The sequence below is a fragment of the Oncorhynchus masou genome, chromosome 17, assembly GCF_036934945.1.
Source record: "Oncorhynchus masou masou isolate Uvic2021 chromosome 17, UVic_Omas_1.1, whole genome shotgun sequence".
Taxonomy (NCBI): Eukaryota; Metazoa; Chordata; class Actinopteri; order Salmoniformes; family Salmonidae; genus Oncorhynchus; species Oncorhynchus masou.
The window spans coordinates 25,997,602-26,019,446 of record NC_088228.1 but is presented as its reverse complement, the minus strand read 5'-3'; the positions used below and the strand labels follow the sequence as shown (position 1 = coordinate 26,019,446).

At 47.6% G+C, this 21,845-nt stretch overlaps 1 protein-coding gene across 4 annotated transcripts in view; it reads right to left on the bottom strand.

Moving 5' to 3' along the window:
• LOC135558769 (histone-lysine N-methyltransferase 2C-like) overlaps positions 1-21,845 on the bottom strand; it is a 160,710-nt gene that overhangs the window by 93,758 nt on the left and 45,107 nt on the right. For 3 of the 4 annotated variants that reach the window (XM_064992878.1, XM_064992879.1, XM_064992880.1), the window contains exons 13-22: positions 20,948-21,843; positions 18,400-18,534; positions 12,471-12,587; positions 11,637-11,741; positions 11,401-11,505; positions 10,805-10,986; positions 8,686-8,850; positions 8,470-8,576; positions 8,273-8,347; positions 6,984-7,196 (exon numbers count right to left, since the gene is read on the bottom strand). In XM_064992878.1, coding sequence (XP_064848950.1) covers positions 6,984-7,196; positions 8,273-8,347; positions 8,470-8,576; positions 8,686-8,850; positions 10,805-10,986; positions 11,401-11,505; positions 11,637-11,741; positions 12,471-12,587; positions 18,400-18,534; positions 20,948-21,843 — 2,100 coding nt within the window. The remainder of the gene's footprint in view (positions 1-6,983; positions 7,197-8,272; positions 8,348-8,469; positions 8,577-8,685; positions 8,851-10,804; positions 10,987-11,400; positions 11,506-11,636; positions 11,742-12,470; positions 12,588-18,399; positions 18,535-20,947; positions 21,844-21,845) is intronic. The other variant, XM_064992881.1, reaches the window with a different exon arrangement.

Here is a 21,845-nt window from a genome sequence, read left to right as displayed (position 1 = left end):
GAGAGAGCGCCAGAGAGCGAGCGCGCCACACAGAGAGCGAGCGCGCCACACAGAGAGCGCCACACAGAGAGCGAGAGAGCGCCACACAGAGAGCGAGAGAGAGCGCCACACAGAGAGCGAGAGAGAGCGCCACACAGAGAGCGAGAGAGAGCGCCACACAGAGAGCGAGAGAGAGCGCCACACAGAGAGCGAGAGAGCGCCACACAGAGAGCGAGAGAGCGCCACACAGAGAGCGAGAGAGCGCCACACACAGAGCGAGAGAGAGCGCCACACACAGAGCGAGAGAGAGCGCCACACACAGAGCGAGAGAGCGCCACACACAGAGCGAGAGAGAGCGCCACACACAGAGCGAGAGAGAGCGCCACACACAGAGCGAGAGAGAGCGCCACACACAGAGCGAGAGAGAGCGCCACACACAGAGCGCGAGAGAGCGCCACACAGAGCGCGAGAGAGAGAGCGGCACACAGAGAGCGCGAGAGAGAGAGCGCCACACAGAGAGCGCGAGAGAGAGAGCGCCACACAGAGAGCGCGAGAGAGAGCGCCACACAGAGAGCGAGAGAGAGAGCGCCACACAGAGAGCGCGAGAGAGAGAGCGCCACACAGAGAGCGAGAGAGAGAGCGCCACACAGAGAGCGCGAGAGAGAGCGCGCCACACAGAGAGAGCGCGCCACACAGAGAGAGCGCGCCACAGAGAGAGCGCGCCACACAGAGAGAGCGCGCCACACAGAGAGAGCGCGCCACACAGAGAGAGCGCGCACACACAGAGAGAGCGCGCCACACAGAGAGAGCGCGCCACACAGAGAGCGCGCCACACAGAGAGAGCGCGCACACAGAGAGAGAGCGCCACACAGAGAGAGCGCGCCACACAGAGAGAGCGCGCCCACAGAGAGAGAGCGCCACACAGAGAGAGCGCGCCAGAGAGAGAGAGAGCCACAGAGAGAGAGAGAGCCACACAGAGAGAGAGAGCCACACAGAGAGAGAGAGAGCCACACAGAGAGAGAGAGCCACACAGAGAGAGAGAGACGCGCCAGAGAGAGAGGGCGCCAGAGAGAGAGAGAGCGAGCGCGCCACACACAGAGAGAGAGTGCCACACACAGAGAGCGAGCGCGCCACACAGAGAGAGCGAGCGCGCCACACACAGAGAGAGCGAGCGCGCCACACACAGAGAGAGAGCGAGCGCGCCACACACAGAGAGAGAGCGAGCGCGCCACACACAGAGAGAGAGAGAGCGCCACACAGAGAGAGAGCGCGCACACAGAGAGAGAGAGCGTGCCACACAGAGAGAGAGAGCGTGCCACACAGAGAGAGAGCGTGCCACACAGAGAGAGAGAGCGTGCCACAAAGAGAGAGCGTGCCACACAGAGAGAGCGAGAGAGAGCGTGCCACACAGAGAGAGCGAGAGAGAGCGTGCCACACAGAGAGCGAGAGAGAGCGCCACACAGAGAGAGAGAGCGAGAGAGAGAGCGAGCGCGCACACACAGAGAGAGAGAGAGCGAGCGCCACAGAGAGAGAGAGAGCGCGCCACACAGAGAGAGAGCGCCACACTGAGAGAAAGAGAGCGAGAGAGAGAGCGAGCGCGCCACACAGAGAGAGAGAGCGAGTGCGCCACAGTGAGAGAGAGCGCGCCACACAGAGAGAGAGAGCGCGCCACACAGAGAGAGCGCGCCACACAGAGAGAGCGCGCCACACAGAGAGAGCGCGCCACACAGAGAGAGCGCGCCACACAGAGAGAGCGCGCAGAGAGAGAGAGAGCGCGCCAGAGAGAGAGAGCGCGCCAGAGAGAGAGAGCGCGCCAGAGAGAGAGAGAGAGAGCCACACAGAGAGAGAGAGAGAGAGAGAGAGAGCCACACAGAGAGAGAGAGAGAGAGAGCCACACAGAGAGAGAGAGAGCCACACAGAGAGAGAGAGCCACAGAGAGAGAGAGAGAGCGCGCCACACAGAAAGAGCGCGCCACACAGAGAGAGCGCGCCACACAGAGAGAGCGCGCCACACAGAGAGAGCGCGCCAGAGAGAGAGAGAGCGCGCCAGAGAGAGAGCGCGCAGAGAGAGAGAGAGAGAGAGAGCCACAGAGAGAGAGAGAGCCACACAGAGAGAGAGAGAGCCACACAGAGAGAGAGAGAGAGCCACACAGAGAGAGAGAGAGCCACACAGAGAGAGAGAGAGCCACACAGAGAGAGAGAGAGCGCGCCAGAGAGAGAGAGGGCGCCAGAGAGAGAGAGAGCGAGCGCGCCACACACAGAGAGAGAGAGTGCCACACACAGAGAGCGAGCGCGCCACACACAGAGAGAGCGAGCGCGCCACACACAGAGAGAGAGCGAGCGCGCCACACACAGAGAGAGAGCGAGCGCGCCACACACAGAGAGAGAGAGAGCGCCACACACAGAGAGAGAGAGAGCGCCACACAGAGAGAGAGAGAGCGCGCCACACAGAGCGAGCGCGCCACACAGAGAGAGAGAGCGTGCCACACAGAGAGAGAGAGCGTGCCACACAGAGAGAGAGAGCGTGCCACAAAGAGAGAGAGCGTGCCACAAAGAGAGAGAGCGTGCCACACAGAGAGAGCGAGAGAGAGCGAGCCACACAGAGAGCGAGAGAGAGCGTGCCACACAGAGAGAGCGAGAGAGAGCGCCACACAGAGAGAGAGAGCGAGAGAGAGAGCGAGCGCGCCACACAGAGAGAGAGAGAGCGAGCGCCAGAGAGAGAGAGAGAGAGCGCGCCACACAGAGAGAGAGAGAGCGCGCCACACAGAGAGAGAGCGCCACACTGAGAGAAAGAGAGCGAGAGAGAGAGCGAGCGCGCCACACAGAGAGAGAGAGCGAGTGCGCCACAGTGAGAGAGAGCGAGTGCGCCACAGTGAGAGAGAGAGCGCAACACAGAGAGAGAGAGAGTGCCACACACAGAGAGAGAGCGCGCCACACACAGAGAGAGAGCGCGTCACACAGAGCGAGAGAGAGAGCGCCACACAGAGCGAGAGAGAGAGCGCCACACACAGAGAGAGAGAGCGCCACACACAGAGAGAGAGAGCGCCACACACAGAGAGAGAGAGCGCCACACACAGAGAGAGAGCGCCACACACACAGAGAGAGAGAGCGCCACACACAGAGAGAGAGAGAGAGCGCCACACACAGAGAGAGAGAGAGAGCACCACACAGAGCGAGAGAGAGAGCGCCACACAGAGCGAGAGAGAGAGCGCCAGAGAGAGAGAGAGCGCCAGAGAGAGAGAGAGCGCCAGAGAGAGAGAGAGCGCCAGAGAGAGAGAGCGCCACACAGAGAGCGAGCGCGCCACACAGAGAGCGAGCGCGCCACACAGAGAGCGAGAGCGCCACACAGAGAGCGAGAGAGAGAGCCACACAGAGAGAGAGAGACAGCCACACAGAGAGAGAGAGAGGGCGCCAGAGAGAGAGAGCGAGCGCGCAACACAGAGAGAGAGAGAGAGTGCCACACAGAGAGAGCGAGCGCGTCACACAGAGAGAGAGAGCGAGCGCGTCACACAGAGAGAGAGAGCGCCACACACAGAGAGAGAGAGCGCCACACACAGAGAGAGAGAGCGCCACACAGAGCGAGAGAGAGAGCGCCAGAGAGAGAGAGCGCCAGAGAGCGAGAGCGCCACACAGAGAGCGCCACACAGAGAGCGAGAGAGAGCGCCACACAGAGAGCGAGAGAGAGCGCCACACAGAGAGCGAGAGAGAGCGCCACACAGAGAGCGAGAGAGAGCGCCACACAGAGAGAGAGAGAGAGCGCCACACAGAGAGCGAGAGAGAGCGCCACACAGAGAGCGAGAGAGAGCGCCACACAGAGAGCGAGAGAGAGCGCCACACAGAGAGCGAGAGAGCGCCACACAGAGCGAGAGAGCGCCACACAGAGCGAGAGAGAGCGCCACACAGAGCGAGAGAGAGCGCCACACAGAGCGAGAGAGAGCGCCACACACAGAGCGAGAGAGAGCGCCACACACAGAGCGAGAGAGAGCGCCACACACAGAGCGAGAGAGAGCGCCACACACAGAGCGAGAGAGCGCCACACACAGAGCGAGAGAGAGCGCCACACACAGAGCGAGAGAGAGCGGCACACACAGAGCGAGAGAGAGCGGCACACAGAGAGCGCGAGAGAGAGAGCGGCACACAGAGAGAGAGCGGCACACAGAGAGCGCGAGAGAGAGAGCGCCACACAGAGAGCGCGAGAGAGAGAGCGCCACACAGAGAGCGCGAGAGAGAGAGCGCCACACAGAGAGCGCGAGAGAGAGCGCCACACAGAGAGCGCGAGAGAGAGAGCGCCACACAGAGAGCGCGAGAGAGAGAGCGCCACACAGAGAGCGCGAGAGAGAGAGCGCCACACAGAGAGCGCGAGAGAGAGAGCGCCACACAGAGAGCGCGAGAGAGAGAGCGCCACACAGAGAGCGCGAGAGAGAGAGCGCCACACAGAGAGCGCGCCACACAGAGAGCGCGCCACACAGAGAGCGCGAGAGAGAGAGCGCGAGAGAGAGAGCGCGCCACACAGAGAGCGCCAGAGAGAGAGAGCGCCAGAGAGAGAGAGCGCCAGAGAGAGAGAGAGCGCCACACACACAGAGAGCGCCAGAGAGAGAGAGCGCCACACACACAGAGAGCGCCAGAGAGAGAGAGCGCCACACACACAGAGAGCGCCAGAGAGAGAGAGCGCCACACACACAGAGAGCGCCAGAGAGAGAGAGCGCCACACACACAGAGAGCGCCAGAGAGAGAGAGCGCCACACACACAGAGAGCGCCAGAGAGAGAGAGCGCCACACACACAGAGAGCGAGAGCGCCACACACACAGAGAGCGCCAGAGAGAGAGAGAGCACCACACACAGAGAGAGCGCCAGAGAGAGAGAGAGCGCCACACACAGAGAGAGCGCCAGAGAGAGAGAGAGCGCCACACACACACAGAGCGAGAGAGCGCCACACACACAGAGCGAGAGAGAGCGCCACACACACACAGAGCGAGAGAGAGCGCCACACACACACAGAGCGAGAGAGCGCCACACACACACAGAGCGAGAGAGAGCGCCACACACACACAGAGCGAGAGAGCGCCACACACACAGAGCGAGAGAGAGCGCCACACACACAGAGCGAGAGAGAGCGCCACACACACAGAGCGAGAGAGAGCGCCACACACAGAGCGAGAGAGAATCAACTATTAAAGAATACCAGAACCCACTGGATTCTCCACTGAATGAGCTACAGGACACAATACAAACCCTACAACCCAAAAATGCCTATGGTGTTGATGGTATCCTACATGAAATTATAAAATATACAGACCACAAATTCCAATTGGCTATAATTCATAAACTCTTTAATATCATCCTTGGCTTTGGCATCTTCCCCAATATTTGGAACCAAGGACAGATCACCCCAATCTACAAAAGTGGAGACATATTTGACCCCAATAACTACCGTGGGATATGCGTCAACAGCAGACGCGTACATTTCCTCAGTGAAAACAATGTACTGAGCAAATGTCAAATTGGCTTTTTACCAAATGACTACGACAGACCAATTATTCACCCTGCACGCCCTAATTGACAAACAAACAAACCAAAACAAAGGCAAAGTCTTCTCATGCTTTGTTGATGATCTGGTGCTTCTGTCTCCAACCAAGGAGGGCCTACAGCAGCACCCAGAGCTTCTGCATAGATTCTGCCAGACCTGGGCCCTGACAGTAAATCTCAGTTAGACAAAAATAATGGTGTTCCAAAAAAGGTCCAGACGCCAGGACCACGAATACAAATTCCATCTAGATACCGTTGCCCGAGAGCACACAAAAAAACTATATGTACCTCGGCCTAAACATCAGCGCCACAGGTAACTTCCACAAAGCTGTGTACCATCTGAGAGACAAGGCAAGAATGGCCTTCTATGCCATCAAAATAAACATAAAATTCAACATACCAATTAAGATCTGGCTAAAAATACTTGAACAAGTTATAGAACCCATTGCGCTTCATGGTTGTGAGGTCTGGGATCCGCTCACCAACAAATAATTCATAAAATGGAACCAACACCAAATTGAGAAACTGCATGCAGAATTCTGCAAAAATATCCTCAGTGTATAATGTAAAGCGCCAAATAATCCATACAGAACAGAATTAGGCCGATTATCAAAATTATTAAAATCCAGAAAAGAGACGTTAAATTCTATAACCACCTAAAAGGAAGAGATTCCCAAACCTTCCATAACAAACCCATCACCTAAAGAAAGATGAACCTGGAGAAGAGTCCCCTAAGCAAGCTGGTCCTGGGGCTCTGTTCACAAACATAAACACACCCAACAGAGCCCCAGCACAACACCACAATTAGACCCAAACCAATAAATGCGAAAACAAAAAGATAATTACTTGAACATTGGAAAGAATAAAAATTTAAAAAGGAAACTAGAATGCTATTTGGCTCTAAACAGAGAGTACACAGTGGCAGAATACCTGACCACTGTGACTGACACAAACTTAAGGAAAGCTTTGAATATGCATGAGTCAGTGAGCATAGTCTTGCTATTGAGAAAATTTTAGAGTGTAATGTTTACTGTAAATGAATTTACTGTTAACATAATGTTTCCCATGCTACTAAAGCTCTTAGAGAAAGAGAGACAGAGACAGACAGAGAGAGGTGATAAGGAGACAGCCAGTCTGCAGAACAGACTAACAGACCACTCTACCCCCAAGCTACAGCACCCAGGGTCAATCCCATTTCAACTCCAGTCAACTTCAAGAGATTAGCCTAATTGAAATTGTGGATTTTTCAATTTGTGGAATTTAGCTCCACAACTCTTACACCACCACCTAACCGTCTGCTGTCAGCGTCATTGGAATTTAGGAACATGAAGGACAATTGCCGTTTCAGAGGGTCTTAATCTGTGCCCTTAGAAAACACTATGGGATAGTTTCCAACAGGCTTGTTGTATTTAGGTCAGTTAACGGACTTCCCTGCTTAAATATAGGTTAAGAACACATTCTTATTAAAAGACATGCACCTCTGTGGTCCTCCACGTCCTCGTCCCGGGAGTGTTCTGACAGCAGGTCCAGGGGGGCCTGCAGCACTGCAACACTGTTCTGGTTGATGATCTTCAGCTTCAGCTTGGGCTTGGGTTTCCTACGCCGCGACGCAGGTGCCGTCAGGCTCTTGAGCTGACACAAGCCTGACTCTGTCAGACACACGCCATCCTGAGTGTACGTCCTGACCAAGTCTGAAAGACACACACACACTCCACAAGGTTATGGTGCTGTTTGAACATCCGAGATGAACTGGAATGTGTGGAATATACAGTACTGTTCAATGGGATTAAAACGAGGTTTCATTAAGTCAAAGAGCGAGAAGGCATCTCAGAGAAGAAGAAATGTCTCGATCTCCAGACAGAACAAATACTAAAAGCATATGGCAAATAGAAATCAAAACTGGATGGTCTTCAGAGATAGATGGGAGGGGTTGAGGGGAGCTGGAGGGTGGGACTGAAATATACTGAGCTGGTAAAATGTATATAGTATGTATAAGCTAGAAGTAGACGCCTAAGTGTTGTCGTCCATTAGTTGACTCCAATTATGGGAGGGGTGGTAAGGATTAGGGGAAAATAATAAAAGGGGGAGAAAAAGAAAAATAAAAAAATAATATAAAATATCTACTTATTATAAAAAATATATATGGGGGATTGCAAATTATGCAGACAATTACATTGATAGAAGCCACAATCTATTTGCAATATTAAAGCTGATACACTACCGTTCAAAGGTTTGGGGTCACTTAGAAATGTAAAATTTGAAGGGGAAAAAAAGCATTTTTTTTGTCCATTAAAATAACATCAAATTGATCAGAAATAGTGTTAATGTTGTAAATACAATTGTAGCTGGAAAGGCATACAGAGGCCCATTATCAGCAACCGTTGTTAGCAAATACAAGTTTATCATTTTAAAAAGGCGAATTGATCATTAGAAAACCGTTTTGCAATTATGTTAGCACAACTGAAAACTGTGTGCTGATTAAAGAAGCAATAAAACTGGCCTTCTTTAGACTAGTTGAGTATCTGGAGCATCAGCATGTGCGGTTTTGATTACAGGCTCAAAATGACCAGAACCAAAAAAGTTTTTCTGAAACTCTTCAATCTACTTTGTTCTGAGAAATGAAGGGGAGAAATTCAAGAAACTGAAGAAGATCTCATACAACGCTGTGTACAAGGACATTTCTAAGTGACCCCAAACTTTTGATCTGTAGTGAATATATTTGTTTTATTAAATAAATAAATACCAAAAGCAGACTTCTTGTTCTTACCCATGTCTTTAGCTTTTGTGAGAATCTGCGTCATAACTGCTGGTTCAATGGACTCTCTGGCCTTGGACACAGGCGCTGTGGATGCAGTGAGGACACAAAAGCCAATGAGTAATTTGCTGCAATACACGAGATGCCTGAGAGGGTCAGATACAGTTGCAAGGACTCAGAAGGCTATACTGTATGTAGTGCTTCCTTACCCTTGGAGGCCTTGTGGACTCGGCACATGGTGCAGTCAAAGCTGCTGTCTGCTGCTTTCTCCACATCCTCCTCTGAATGGAGACCCTGGCAGGAACTATGTATCCACCTATCGGAGAGGAAGGAGAAGGGGTTGGGGTTTCGGTTACCATGATTCAAAATAACAGACAATAAATATAGGTTACGGCAGGCTTAGCTAGTACTGTAGCAATGCCCACCTGTCGCATTGGCGGCACTGCACCACGATCTCTCCCTCGCTGTAGTCCTGGAGACAGAAGGGGCACGTCGCCAGGCTGCCACAGGGGGCGCACTGGGTGTAATTATTCTGCCACTCACACCTCAGGCCTGGCGAGGTGGCACCACACTGGGTACAGGACACACACCTGCAGGAGGAAACAGGGAGAGTAGAAGGAGTGAGGACAGGTGTCAATGAATAGCTGAGTACATTTAGTACAGTACAAGACATTGAGAAATAATGAACTAGGTCATTCATGGAAAAAAGGGATAGGTTTTTTGTGAGACGGCAAATAAGTTGTTGTTGTTGGTACTAGAGGTCGACCGATTATGATTTTTCAACGTCTATATTTAATATATATTTATTTGTAAAAATTTGACAATTACAACTATACTGAACGAACAATGAACACTTATTTTAACTTAATATAATACAGCAATAAAATCAATTTAGTCTCAAATAATGAAACGTTCAATTTGGTTTAAATAATGCAAAAAAAAAGTGTTGGAGAAGAAAGTAAAAGTGCAATATATGCCATGTAAAAAAAACTTTTAAGTTCCTTGCTCAGAACATGAGAACATATGAAAGCTGGTGGTTCCTTTTAACATGAGCCTTCAATTTTCCCAGTTAAGAAGTTTTAGGTTGTAGTTATTATAGGACTATTTCTCTCTATACCATTTGTAATTCATATACCTTTGACTATTGGATGTTCTAATAAGTACTTTAGTATTGCCAGCCTAATCTCGGGAGTTGATAAGTTTGAAGTCATAAACAGTGCAATGCTTTTACGCATTGTGAAGAGCTGCTGGCAAAACGCAGTAAAGTGCTGTTTGAATGAATGCTTACGAGCCTGCTGCTGCCTACCACCACTCAGTCAGACTGCTCTATCAAATAATAGACTTAATTATAATATAATAACACACAGAAATACGAGCCTTACGTCATTAATATGGTCGAACTATCATTTCGAAAACAAAAGGTTTTTTCTTTCAGTGAAATACAGAACCGTTCCGTATTTTATCTAACGGGTGGCATCCATAAGTCTAAATATTGCTGTTACATTGCACAACTTTCAATGTTATGTCATAATTACGTAAAATTCTGGCGATTTAGTTCGGCCCAAACTGTTGCATATACCCTGACACTGCGTGCAATGAACGCAAGAGAAGACACACAATTTCAATAGTTTAATATTGCCTGCTAACATTAATTTCTTTTAACTAAATATGCAGGTTTAAAAATATATATACTTCTGTGTATTGATTTTAAGAAAGGCCTTGATGTTTATGGTTAGGTAGATTCGTGCAACAATTGCAAATGCGCTTTTGTTAAATCATCCCCCGTTTGGCGAAGTTGGCTGTCTTTGTTAGGAAGAAATAGTCTTCACACAGATTGCCAAGTGCCAGGCGGCTCAAACTGTTGCATATACCCGGACTCCGTTTGCACGGAACGCGAGAGAAGTGACAATTTCCCTATTTAAAAGAAATTCATGTTAGCAGGCAATATTAACTAAATATGCAGGTTTAAAATATATACTTGTGTATTGATTTTAAGAAAGGTGTTGATGTTAATGTTAGGTACACATTGGTGCAACGACAGTGCATTTTTTACCTGTTTGGCGAAGTAGCCTGTGATTCAATGATAAATTAACAGGCACCGCATCGATTATACGCAATGCAGAACAAGCTAGATAAACTAGTAATATCATCAACCATGTGTAGTTAACTAGTGATTATGTTAAGATTGATTGTTTTTTATAAGATATGTTTAATGCTAGCTAGCACCCGACCTTGGCTCCTTGCTGCACTCGCATAACAGGTAGTCAACCTGCCGCGCAGTCTCCTCATGGAGTGCAATGTAAATCGGCCATGATCGGTCTCCAAAAATGCAGACTACCGATAGTTAAGAAAACTCGAAATCTGCCCTAATTAATCAGTCATTCCGATTAATCGGTCAACCTCTAGTTGGTACTTTGACTTCTTGCTTAGATACATCAAATATTGACGTTATACTATATAGGGAATAGGGGGATATTTGGGACACAGCCACGTTATCATAATAGGAAGAGGTTGAGGGGATGGACAGATGAGTCAGCTACACACCATTTGCACTTCCAGCTGTCCTTGGGAACGTTCTGCAGCGGAGGGTCCAGGCAGTAGGTGTGATAGCTGATGTCACAGTCGTCACACAGCAGCAGACGGCCCGGGTCAGTGGCCTGGCCACACGCCTCGCACACTGTACACTCCAGACAGCGCCAGCCTTTATTCAACACCACCTTGGTGATCTGGAAGGAGAGGACAGGGTCAGATGTGGTGTGAGAGTATATTGGCAAAAGTCCAAATTGTGTGCGCTTATCTCTTTAAGAAGATCCCATAGTAAAGGACACTGATATATCACTGTTCTGCCGAGCTACACTAAAGAGTTTTGTTTGCAGTAATTGGCAGCATTAAGAGATAAGGATGGAACCAACTTGAGCTGAGCTTCCTGTGATTACAGAGTTTATATGGCCCGTTTAATCCAGTTGACACTCACATACTGAGGCAGTCAGTTATAGCCAGGTTAAAATCTTTGAAATCAATAGATGATTAACCCTAAGGCCAGACATCTGTGGGGTTCCCACGTTTTCTACTCGTATGTAGTATCAGAATCGTCAGTAAGATCTCAGAGAAAATGCCACTGTAACGGACGGGGTACTTACCTTGATGCCAACACAGAAGGGGTGGTAGCACTGCCCACACTGGGCACAGGCCAGAAGACGACCCTCTGCACCCAGCCCAAAACTCCCACACACCACACACATGTCCTGAGAGAGGGGAAACAAATGGAGTTTACACATGATACTAGAGAATCAGTTGAACTGCGATATGGTAAAACAAACTAATCAAATAATAGAGGTACAGGAAATGTATAATTTGTACACAAACAGATGCCCACCTGTTTCAATGTGAAGCTGTCGTTGCTGGAGAATATGACCACGGTGTTGTGCATGGCATTCTCCTCTTCCTCCTTCACCTGGTATGGTGATTCCATGGTGGTGGCCTGTATGTTATGAAGCATGAGCACAAACACAGCATTAGATAGGGAATATCACAGGACTCAATCCTACATGAAAGTGAAGTGTTCCTCTGTCTCTAAACCAATATTGCAGAGGTATGCATCTCTGTTTATGGTGTAAATTCTTACAGATTATTTTACAGCATGTGAAGTTGTCAGCATTACAACAGACTGCCTGGATAGGATTATTGATTAGCATTGGCCTCTGACATGAATGTTGTGTCACGCTGTAGTATGGAGTAACATGTCCACTGGGTGAGTCTGTTTTTGTGCTGCAGCAAATAATCTATCCACAACATATGATTACTGTTTACAATACACCAGGAAAACTAGGAGGTATATGGGTAATAAATAAGGCTGGGAGTTGCCAGGGACCTCACGATACGATATTATCACGAAACGTAGGTGTCTACTCCGGCCAAACCCGGAGGGCACTGGGCCAATTGTGCGCCGCCCTATGGGACTCCCAATCATGGCCGGATGTGATGCATCCTGGATTTGAACCAGGGACTGCAGTGACGCCTCTAGCACTGAGATGCAGTGTCTTAGGCGCTGCGCCACTCGGGAGCCCCAGCATTAATAATATCCAAAATAATATTGCGATATGTAACTGTCAATTTTTCCTCCCAACACTAGTAATAAAACTGTCTTTCAGTTAATTGTAATGGATTAGTGTGAACTAAAGAGATCAGGTTGACAGGTGACATAGCCTACCCCAGGGTTGACTGTGGGACTGGCTCCATTCTTCCCTCTCGCTCGGCCCCGACCCCCTCTACCCGACAGACCAGCCCCTCTAGGTCGCCTCCTCCCGGGGAAGCCTGACCCCCGACCCTGCAACAGAAACACACACCTCAGGACTCCTTCTCAACACACACCAGATCACACACATAGAAACACACACCAAAACACTCACAAGAGTCATGTTCACAGTCAGATACAGAAAAACACACAGGTCCTCACTTGCTAGACTGTGATCGATGAAGTCAGCTTAATTAAAAAGTTTGCCATAGGGGACTTCTTCTCCTCCACCCACTGTAGAGCTGTTGAGCTATGAGGCTGCTGGTATCTAGTGAGGTAACAGGAACAGCAGCTTGGTCTACTTTACAGAGGTAATGTCCTTTCCCATTCAGTGGTGTTTTCTTGGATGGTAGGTAGAACATTGCAAAGCCTACTCACGGATATGAAATGGTTTCATATCCATAGTAATATTTAACACATCTTAGAATAGTGCTTAATTCAAGCTACAAAACAAATTGATGCAGGGGGAAAAAGCTGCCATTTCTGATTTAAGAAAATTGAGAACTCAATTTGTTTTTATTTTCTTTATTCAGCTAGAGCGGCATACTACAAAGCAAGATCGACGAGTTAGTCAGCTAACTTAGATTAAAAAACTAAAATAAAGTTCAACTTCTATACTGAACAAAAATATAAATGCAACATGTAAAGTGTTGGTCACATGTTTCATTAGCGGAAATCAAAAATCAATAAAAATCACAGAAATGTTCCATATGCACAAAAAACGTATTTCTCTCAAATGGATGTGCACAAATTTGTTTACATCCCTGTTAGTGACAATTTATCCAATGCCAAGATGATCCATCCACCTGACAGGTGTAGCATATCAAGAAGCTGATTAAATAGCATCATCATTACACCGGTGAACCTTGTGCTGGAAACATTAGAAGGCCACTCTAAAATGTGCAGTTTTATCAGACAACAACATGCAGTTTTGAGGGTGCGTGCAATTGGCATGCTGACTACAGGAATGTCCACCAGAACTGTTGCCAGAGACGTGAATGTTAATTTCTCTACCATCAGCCGCCTACAACGTCGTTTTAGAGAATTTGGCAGTACACTCAACCAGCCTCACAACCACAGACCATGTGTAACCACGCCAGTCGAGGACTTCCACATCTGGCTTCCTCACCTGCGGGATCGTGTGAGAAGAGCCACCCGGACAGCTGAGTATTTCTGTCCCTAATAAAGCCCTTTTGTGGGTGGGCTATGCCCTCCCAGGCCCACCCATGGCTGCACCCCAGTCCAGTCATGCGAAATCCATAAACTAGGACCTAATGAATTTATTTCAGCTGAATTCCTTATATGAACTATAACTCAGTAAAATCGTTGAAATTGTTACATGTTGCTTTGATATTTTTGTTCAGTATATTTGTTGTTTGTTGAGTCAATTAGAACGTGCCCATGTTAAGCTTATCATAAAAAAATAAAGTTACTTCAGAATATTTAGCTGGCTAACTCATTGATCCTGCTTTGTAGGGTACCCCTTCAGTCTCCACATTCCACAACTCAACAGTACATAGGCAGTCCAGCGGTGACAACACAAAACCCATTTCTCCAAATAAGACACCTTGACGTGTTCATCTTTCTCAGTAATAGGATCATCTCTCCCGCACCATTCTGAGAGACTAGTGCTGAGCGATTAGTGCTTTTTGAGATCGGTTCGTTTTCGGTGTGATTATATAAATGTGGTTTGGATGCCGTAACACAGAATAAAACAATTAAAAAGTCCCATGGTGGTAGGGACTGCTCATTACTGATTATCACTTATTAACCATCATTTATTCACATTACCTTGATAAAATATTTAAGTTCTGTATATTACATTTGTTTTATTATTCTACAGACATTTAAACCTCTGTAGAGCTGCTACCTATGCTGTCTGACAAAAATATTTGTGACCTGATTCAGGAAACGAGGCAAGTCACGACTTCAGTCCAGCCGTTTGGACGTAAAACACATTTTATCATTTTTTTTTACCAAAATGCATTTATTGGCAGAAATGCCTTCTCTAACATGTGAACTTTCATGTGCCTTAATATCAAACTTTCAAAATTGTTAAATTACGAACCTAGTTGGTTTAGCCACAGAAAAAGTGAGCAACCTTCAGGCTGGTCATGATTGGCTGAGATAATGAGTGGGCTGGACATGCCAAGAGAGGAGTTTGGATTGGTCTGCCAAAGTAAACGCAACAAAGCGTAATTAAATTGTTGCCAGAAGCACAGTTAGTCACAAATGCTCTGGATAACATGAAAACAGCCAAACCAGCTCTGCTAGAGGGAGTAAAACGATCAGAGTGGGGTGTTCTCATTATGTGTCTGGAAGTAGCTAGCCAATGTTAGCCAGTTAGCTTGGGTGCTTGACTGTCGTTGTGAGGTCAGAGCTTTCGGATCAACCCTACTTATTGGCCAGAGTGTCCAGTGTGCCCTCAACCCGAAACGCTCTGAATTTACAAATGGACAATCTGACAGCACAGTTGCAGTCACCAATGCTCTGGATAACATAACAGCCTAACCAGCTCTGCTTGAGCGAGTAATGTTCAGTGAGCTGTTCTCTCTCAGATGTCTTAGATGTTAGTGAAGAACGTTCCAATCAACACAGAGATAGGTGGGGCTAAGGCTTAAGAGGGTGTGAACAATGCTGAATGGGTATAGACCAGTGGTTCCAACTTTTTATAGTCCCGTACCCCTTCAAACATTCAACCTCCAGCTGCATGACCCCTCTAGCACCAGGGTCAGCGCACTCTCAAATGTTATTTGCCATCCTTGCCACACACACACACACACACACACACACTATACGATACATTTATTAAAAATAAGAATGAGTGTGAGTTGTCACAACCCAGCTCATTGAAAGTGACAATGAGCTCTTATAGGACCAGGGCACAAATAATAATAAATAATTTTGCTTTTTATTTAGCCATCTTACATATAAAACTTTTGTTCATCAACAATTGTGAATAACTCACCACAGGTTAATGAGAAGGGTGTGCTTGAAAGGATGCACATAACCCTGCAATGTTCGGTTGTATAATTAATTTTCCACAGTCTGTGCCTGTATTTAGATTTCATGTTAGTGAGGGCTGAGAATCCACTCTCACATAGGTATGTGGTTGCAAAGGGCATCAGTGTCTTAACAGCACAATTTGCCAAGGCAGGATACACTGAGCGCAGCCCAATCCATAAATCTGTCGGTGGCTTCTGATTAAATTAAATTTTTCACAGAACCGCTTGTTGCAATCTCGATGAGGCTCTCTTATTCAGATATCAGTAAGTGGACTGGAGGCAGGGCATAAAAGGCATAACAAATCCAGTTGTTTGTGTCATCCGTTTCGGGAAAGTACCTAAGTAAATTGTACAGATACCAACACACCTTGACCACCAAAGTCCATTTGATGTCACAAAGCTGTCTAGACCTTTAAAAATATCCTCTCCTGTTGTCCTGGTTTCCAACGGTTTGCAGGAGAGGAAGTCTTCCTTAATTGACCCCCCATAAACTTAACGGACATATAACAGTCGCTCAAAAATTCCCGTGACTTATTTTTCAAATTGGCATGTTTTGTTTCTAAATGTCTGCGCAAGAGTGAAGGTTTCATCGAGTTCTGAGATAGTACTTTTGCACATATAACACACTGTGGCTGAGGAAAGGCACTACTCCCAATATAAGTGAACCCCAAATCAATGTAGCTCTCAAAATATTTGCCTCTTTGATGGTCCAATGTCCCTGTCTGTTGTTCGGTGCTTTCCCGGTTAAGGGGGCAGTAGCTCTTTGGCTGCATCAGACTCACAACTGTCAGCGTCTATGCTAGCTGGGCTAGCAACAAATGTAGAATTACTGATTCTCGCATTGGATGTGCTCCTGGAAGCAGAACAACTTGTGTCGTCGACAGGTGCAGGTGTAGTACTGCTGGTAGTAGCAGTATTACCAGTAGAGCTGGTATGCATCTCTATGGACACGTGCCTTACTTATTTTAATCCTTTATCAATTTTGGAGCAAACTGAATGAGCAGCAGCAACGTTAAGCTACATACGGACCGTTAGTGGAATTCACGCGAGAGAGTAACGGTTAATGTGATTGGATGTTAATTATTTGACTAGGCTACCTGTATTTGACATGGTTTTGTTATTTCGCTGAACACTAGATGGTTTAATTTTATTTTTGGCAGTGAAACGAGGCTACTCAGGCGAGAGAGAAAAAAGTCACCCAAATGTATAGCCCCATTGGAAAATATAAATGTATTGTTTGGAAATGTAAATCACATTTTTATTTGGCGTACCCCCGATGGAATTGCGAGTACCCCTGGTAAAATACCTGGTATAGACAAATAAAGACTCTCCAATAGTAGTACTAAAACATTGAACATGATTTTCTCAAAAGTGAGTTTTTTAAATTTAATTTTACCTTTATTTAACTAGGCAAGACAGTTAAGAACAAATTCTTATTTTCAATGACGGCCTAGGAACAGTGGGTTAACTGCCTGTTCAGGGGCAGAATGACAGATTTGTACCTTGTCAGCTCGGGGGTTTGAACTTGCAACCTTCCGGTTACTAGTCCAACACTTTTAACCACTAGGCTACCCTGCCGCCCCATTTACAAGTTGATCAACTTGCAAAAGCAGAATTACTTTCCTGTTGTTTCTCAATATCCCCTCACGATCATGCATTCTTCTGTCTCTTTTGTAGCAGGTGTAAAAGAAACACCGGCCAGACAAGTAGATGTGCAATGGATTATGGTCATTGGAGTTAACACATTTTATGCACTAAACTATGTAGAATATTGGCCTATTGGAAACAACGCCCTGCAACATTGCACAGTTCAGGCTGGATCAAAGAGTGCATTGAGCTCACAAAAAAATAAAATTACATGTAATAAAAAAATTATTGAACCTACATCGGTCAATTAGTTGTTTCAAAAACTAAAACTAAACAAAATGTTGGTTAAATCGCTCAGCACTATGAGAGACAGCCTTTGTAACACAGCAAGTGTACAGGGCTCTCTGTCCAGGCTGTTGACAGAGGACCTCTCTAATGTTATTCTGGCCATTTGAACTCCATTATGCTGTCAACACTTTTCCGGTGGCGGTGGCTGCTGGGGCCTAATCACGACTGTCAAATGAGTCTACATTCTGTGAATCTTCCCCCCCAAATCCCTCCTCCCTGATTCCCCAGTCCAGTCTCTTCACACCCCCCAGCGGTCTGATAACCTGATTGACACACAGTATGGCGCTGCTTAACCTGCCCAAAACGCATGCCAAGACCCAGCAATTACTACCTCACTTAGCGCCAGTGTGTAACACTAATGTCACCATGGCGACAGATTGCAGCATCCACTTGGGCAGGCCTAAGTGCCCACACAGCCCACTTAAAAAAAAATCTCCATCCTGCCCCAAACTCACCCACAAAAGTATGACACAAACGAAACAAACAATTAAACAGGCAACAAACAAACAGGTTAAACCTTGTGCCTCAGGCTGCAAAGGAAGGCCAAGATATAGCATTGTGAATTGGGTTAATATTACAAGTACAAAGTCTAGCAAGAGATCCTCTCTAGTGGATAAAAAGTTCAACATTTTGCCATTAATAAGGATGAGTCGTATTAGGCTACTACAGGTTCTCATTCACCGTTCCCTTATTAGCCTGTCAATGTGAATTTACCACAGTCTCCTCTCCTCTGGTGACAGTGTTAGTTGAATGATTCATTGTGAAAGTCCACCAATAACACAGTGACATCAAGCATCACTCTGCCAGTGCACTTCACATAGACTAAGGTAAGCAGAAGACTGCTGTGGCATGGCCCTGTGGTGGTTCTGGAGGTCTGGTCCCCAGAGAGAGCCGCGGTTATTTACCACTCTGATGCTCCAGGCAGGGCTGCCGCAGCCGGACGAGAGCTGCCTGGTCTTTGGGACGTTCCACCCCTCTGGCTGGTCTGGAGACCAGGAGGGGGAGCTCACACTGCTATGGGGGCTCCCATGCCATGCGCCCTAAGGTACAGGTAGGGGGGCCAGGTTGGGTGGGTGAGAGAGGGAGGGATTGAGGGGAGAAGGAGGGTGACAAAATGCAGCAACTTAAAAAACAAAGCCAGAGAAAGATGAAAATATAACAGGCAGATGCAGTGAGTTTAAAAGGCTGGTGGCTGAAGAAGCTTGTTGGGACCATTCAACACACCCAAAGTAAGAGATATGGCACTAATAATGATGCTGTTATACATTCTGACTTGGGGCAAAAAGCCAGGATATTATGATGCACATGATACTTTCTATATTGAAGCCAATCCAAGATATCTTTCATGCATACGAGTTGAGGCATGTTGTTTCGAGCTAGACGTTCAGAGAGAGATTGCAAAGGTGAAGCAGAATCATGTTAGTCGGCGCAGCAACCTTGAATTCAGACAAGCAACAGCACCATGCAACAGCAGCAGGACGGGGAGGAGCACGAGACCACAGCATCCTCTTGCCATGGCAACCGCATGTCACTGCCTCACTCATATCGCTGGCTTGTTGACAAAACACCACCTGGTTGCGTCGGACTGCACGACTGCATGCCTCTTTCGAGACAGAAGCACAAAGACTTGAAGACACCAAATCGGACTACACAGGATCCCCCTGTATTCAAATAGCCTACATTTGATCTCCCCCAGGCCTGATCTAACAAATTAGTCTGTCTACACACAGCGTTTACTTAAGCAATAGGATATATCTGGAGAGAAAAGCACGACGTTGCAAGGCTAAACTCTCCTCAGCCTCATCCATAATATATCATAGCCATGTGTATGATTAATATCCCAGTATTATTAGGATTTGACCCAACCCGCATACTGTGTCTCTGATTAGTGGCTTGATGAAAGTGTGTTTTGGGGGGGGGTTTAACAAAGCCCTAATGGAGGTATTCTAAGGAGAATGAGAACAGGCTTGTAGCCATCATCAGAGAGGGACTGCCTTCAGCACATAAAACATGTACTAGGAATACCATGGAAATTGGATACTAGTCTAGGACAGGTGAGACAGCGTGCTTGAAGTTAGACTGTGGGATTGCATATGGGGATGTAAATAAAGTAGCCTGTTAGTATTGTCTAAACATGTTGGCAGTGTGCTCCTATAGGGCAGTGGGGCAGTGTGTGTACATAAAGTGGTGGGTGTTTGCAGAGTGGATCAGAATGAACAGGCAAAGTGTAGAGGTGGGGTATGGTGTGTAAGGTTCTTGGTAGGTGGTGTTTGCATATGGCCTAAGGAATAGGCCGTACTAATATTCAATTCTCATTCTGCAGTGTGGGAAACTAACTATTCTTCAGACTCACCATCAGTATTCTTCAGACACACCATCAGTGAATCCCAAACCAGGCCCTCTCACCCCTAAAAACTTGTTCAGAGGGCCCCCCGTTGTCACGTGTTGCTGGCGAAAGTCGGAGGGTGACGTATATAAAATGGCGAGGGGATCAATAAACCCATCAACTTCGGGACACACTGGCGACTTGTATGATGCAATTCCAAATGTAATAATAAAACGAGCATGAAATTCTAATGAACAAATTCCCCCTATGGTTTCACAAGATATAAACCTCAGCAACAGTTAGGCTAACTCCCAAATGAAGTGGTTATTTCACCTGTTTTACCTGTCAAGACTCAAAATCAGACACAAACAAACATGAGTCAGAGGATTAGTCATGCCACTCAACTCTTTTGTGTGATGTTGTGCAGACTCCAAACCTACCGCGGTGCGTGTTGGGATAGCACTTCACTCTGGAGGCCGCAGTGGCTGTCTGCGGGTCTAATTAGCCCCTAAGCCCTCGATCATTTTCACTCCCTCAACTTTGAGACACTTGTGCATATGGTGGCGGTGAGCACGAGCGTGCAAATTGAGGGGGAGGGGCTATTTGGGATTCAGCTCAAGTGAAAACTGAGGCGGGAGGGTGAGAACAGCCGTGGTCTCTGCTGACGATACAGTTTGGCCAATAACCCGACATCAAACACACAGGACTCGACGGTTCTCAACTGCCACAACTGGCAAGTTCTCTGGGTTAAGTGTCCTCTGCAGCAGCAACACCCGTTTTAATCATATTCCAAACCACTGACATCATAGCCAATCCACCGCTCTGGGGCAGAGCACTCAGAAAGCTTCTCCTCCTCTCATCATTCAACACACTCAACCACAGAATGACCAACCTAGAGGATCACACAATTATGGTTCCTCTCCAGAGATTTCAACCTTTGATTTTTTAGATTCTCTTTGAAAATAAAAGACATAAGCCGAGATAATACATAAATAATACATCATATATTACACACAAAAAAAAGATTCTGAAATAGATTTAAGCCCTGGGATACAACCCTAAGAATAACACGTCAAGATTTGGATCTAAGACAAGAGCACCCAACACCCACCAGCACCATGCATTACCTGCTTCACCCTGGGTCTGCCTGGGGAGAACTTCCTCTTGGAGATGGCTGGCTTGCCCATGCCGATCTTAGGGGTGAGAAGTATGAGGGTGGTGGAGGGGACGCTGCTGCTGTGTTCCCCCGGGGCAGGGTGGGCATGGAGGGGAGGCTCCCTAGGAGAGGGCACCATGGTCCTAGGGGAGGAGTGGGTAGGGGAGGCAGCCATCTCTGCCAGTCTTTCCATGGATGTCTTGTAGGGCTTCTCCTCGATGGGGGGACTGTGATGGGAGAGTTGAGGCTTGTTCTCAGTCTCGGGGGTGGTGTCCATCTCTTCCAAGGCGCAGGCCCCCTCCAAAGCCCCACCAGCCAGTGCCTCAGACATAGGTTCCCCTTTCCTCTCCCTCCTAGCCTTCATTGCTGTCTCCAGACTAGAAGGACCTTCCACTTGTTCTACTCCTGAATTATCAGAAGCCGACACCTCCATGGGTTCTTCCTTGATGATTACGGACGCGGTACTTGGTTCTTTGGTGTTGGTGGCCGGGGTCATGATGTCCTCTGTGCTGGGTTTCAATGCCCTGTTTTCAGAGGAAGGTTCTGTCTTTACTGTCTTGGTCAGTCCTGTTACATCCTGTGGCTGCTCTGGCTCTCTTGACACCTGGGCTGGTAGGGCTTGTTTCTCAGGCTCCTGATTGGTCATTCCTGTTACATCCTGTGGCTGCTCTGGCTCTCTTGACACCTGGGCTGCCAGGGGTTGTTTCTCAGGCTCCTGCTTGGTCAGTCCTGTTACATCCTGTGGCTGCTCTGGCTCTCTTGACACCTGGGCTGGCAGGGGTTGTTTCTCAGGCTCCTGCTTGGTCAGCCTAGGAGACTCAGGACTCTTTGTTGAAGGAACATGGGTCTCCGCTGCTGGTTGCATTTCT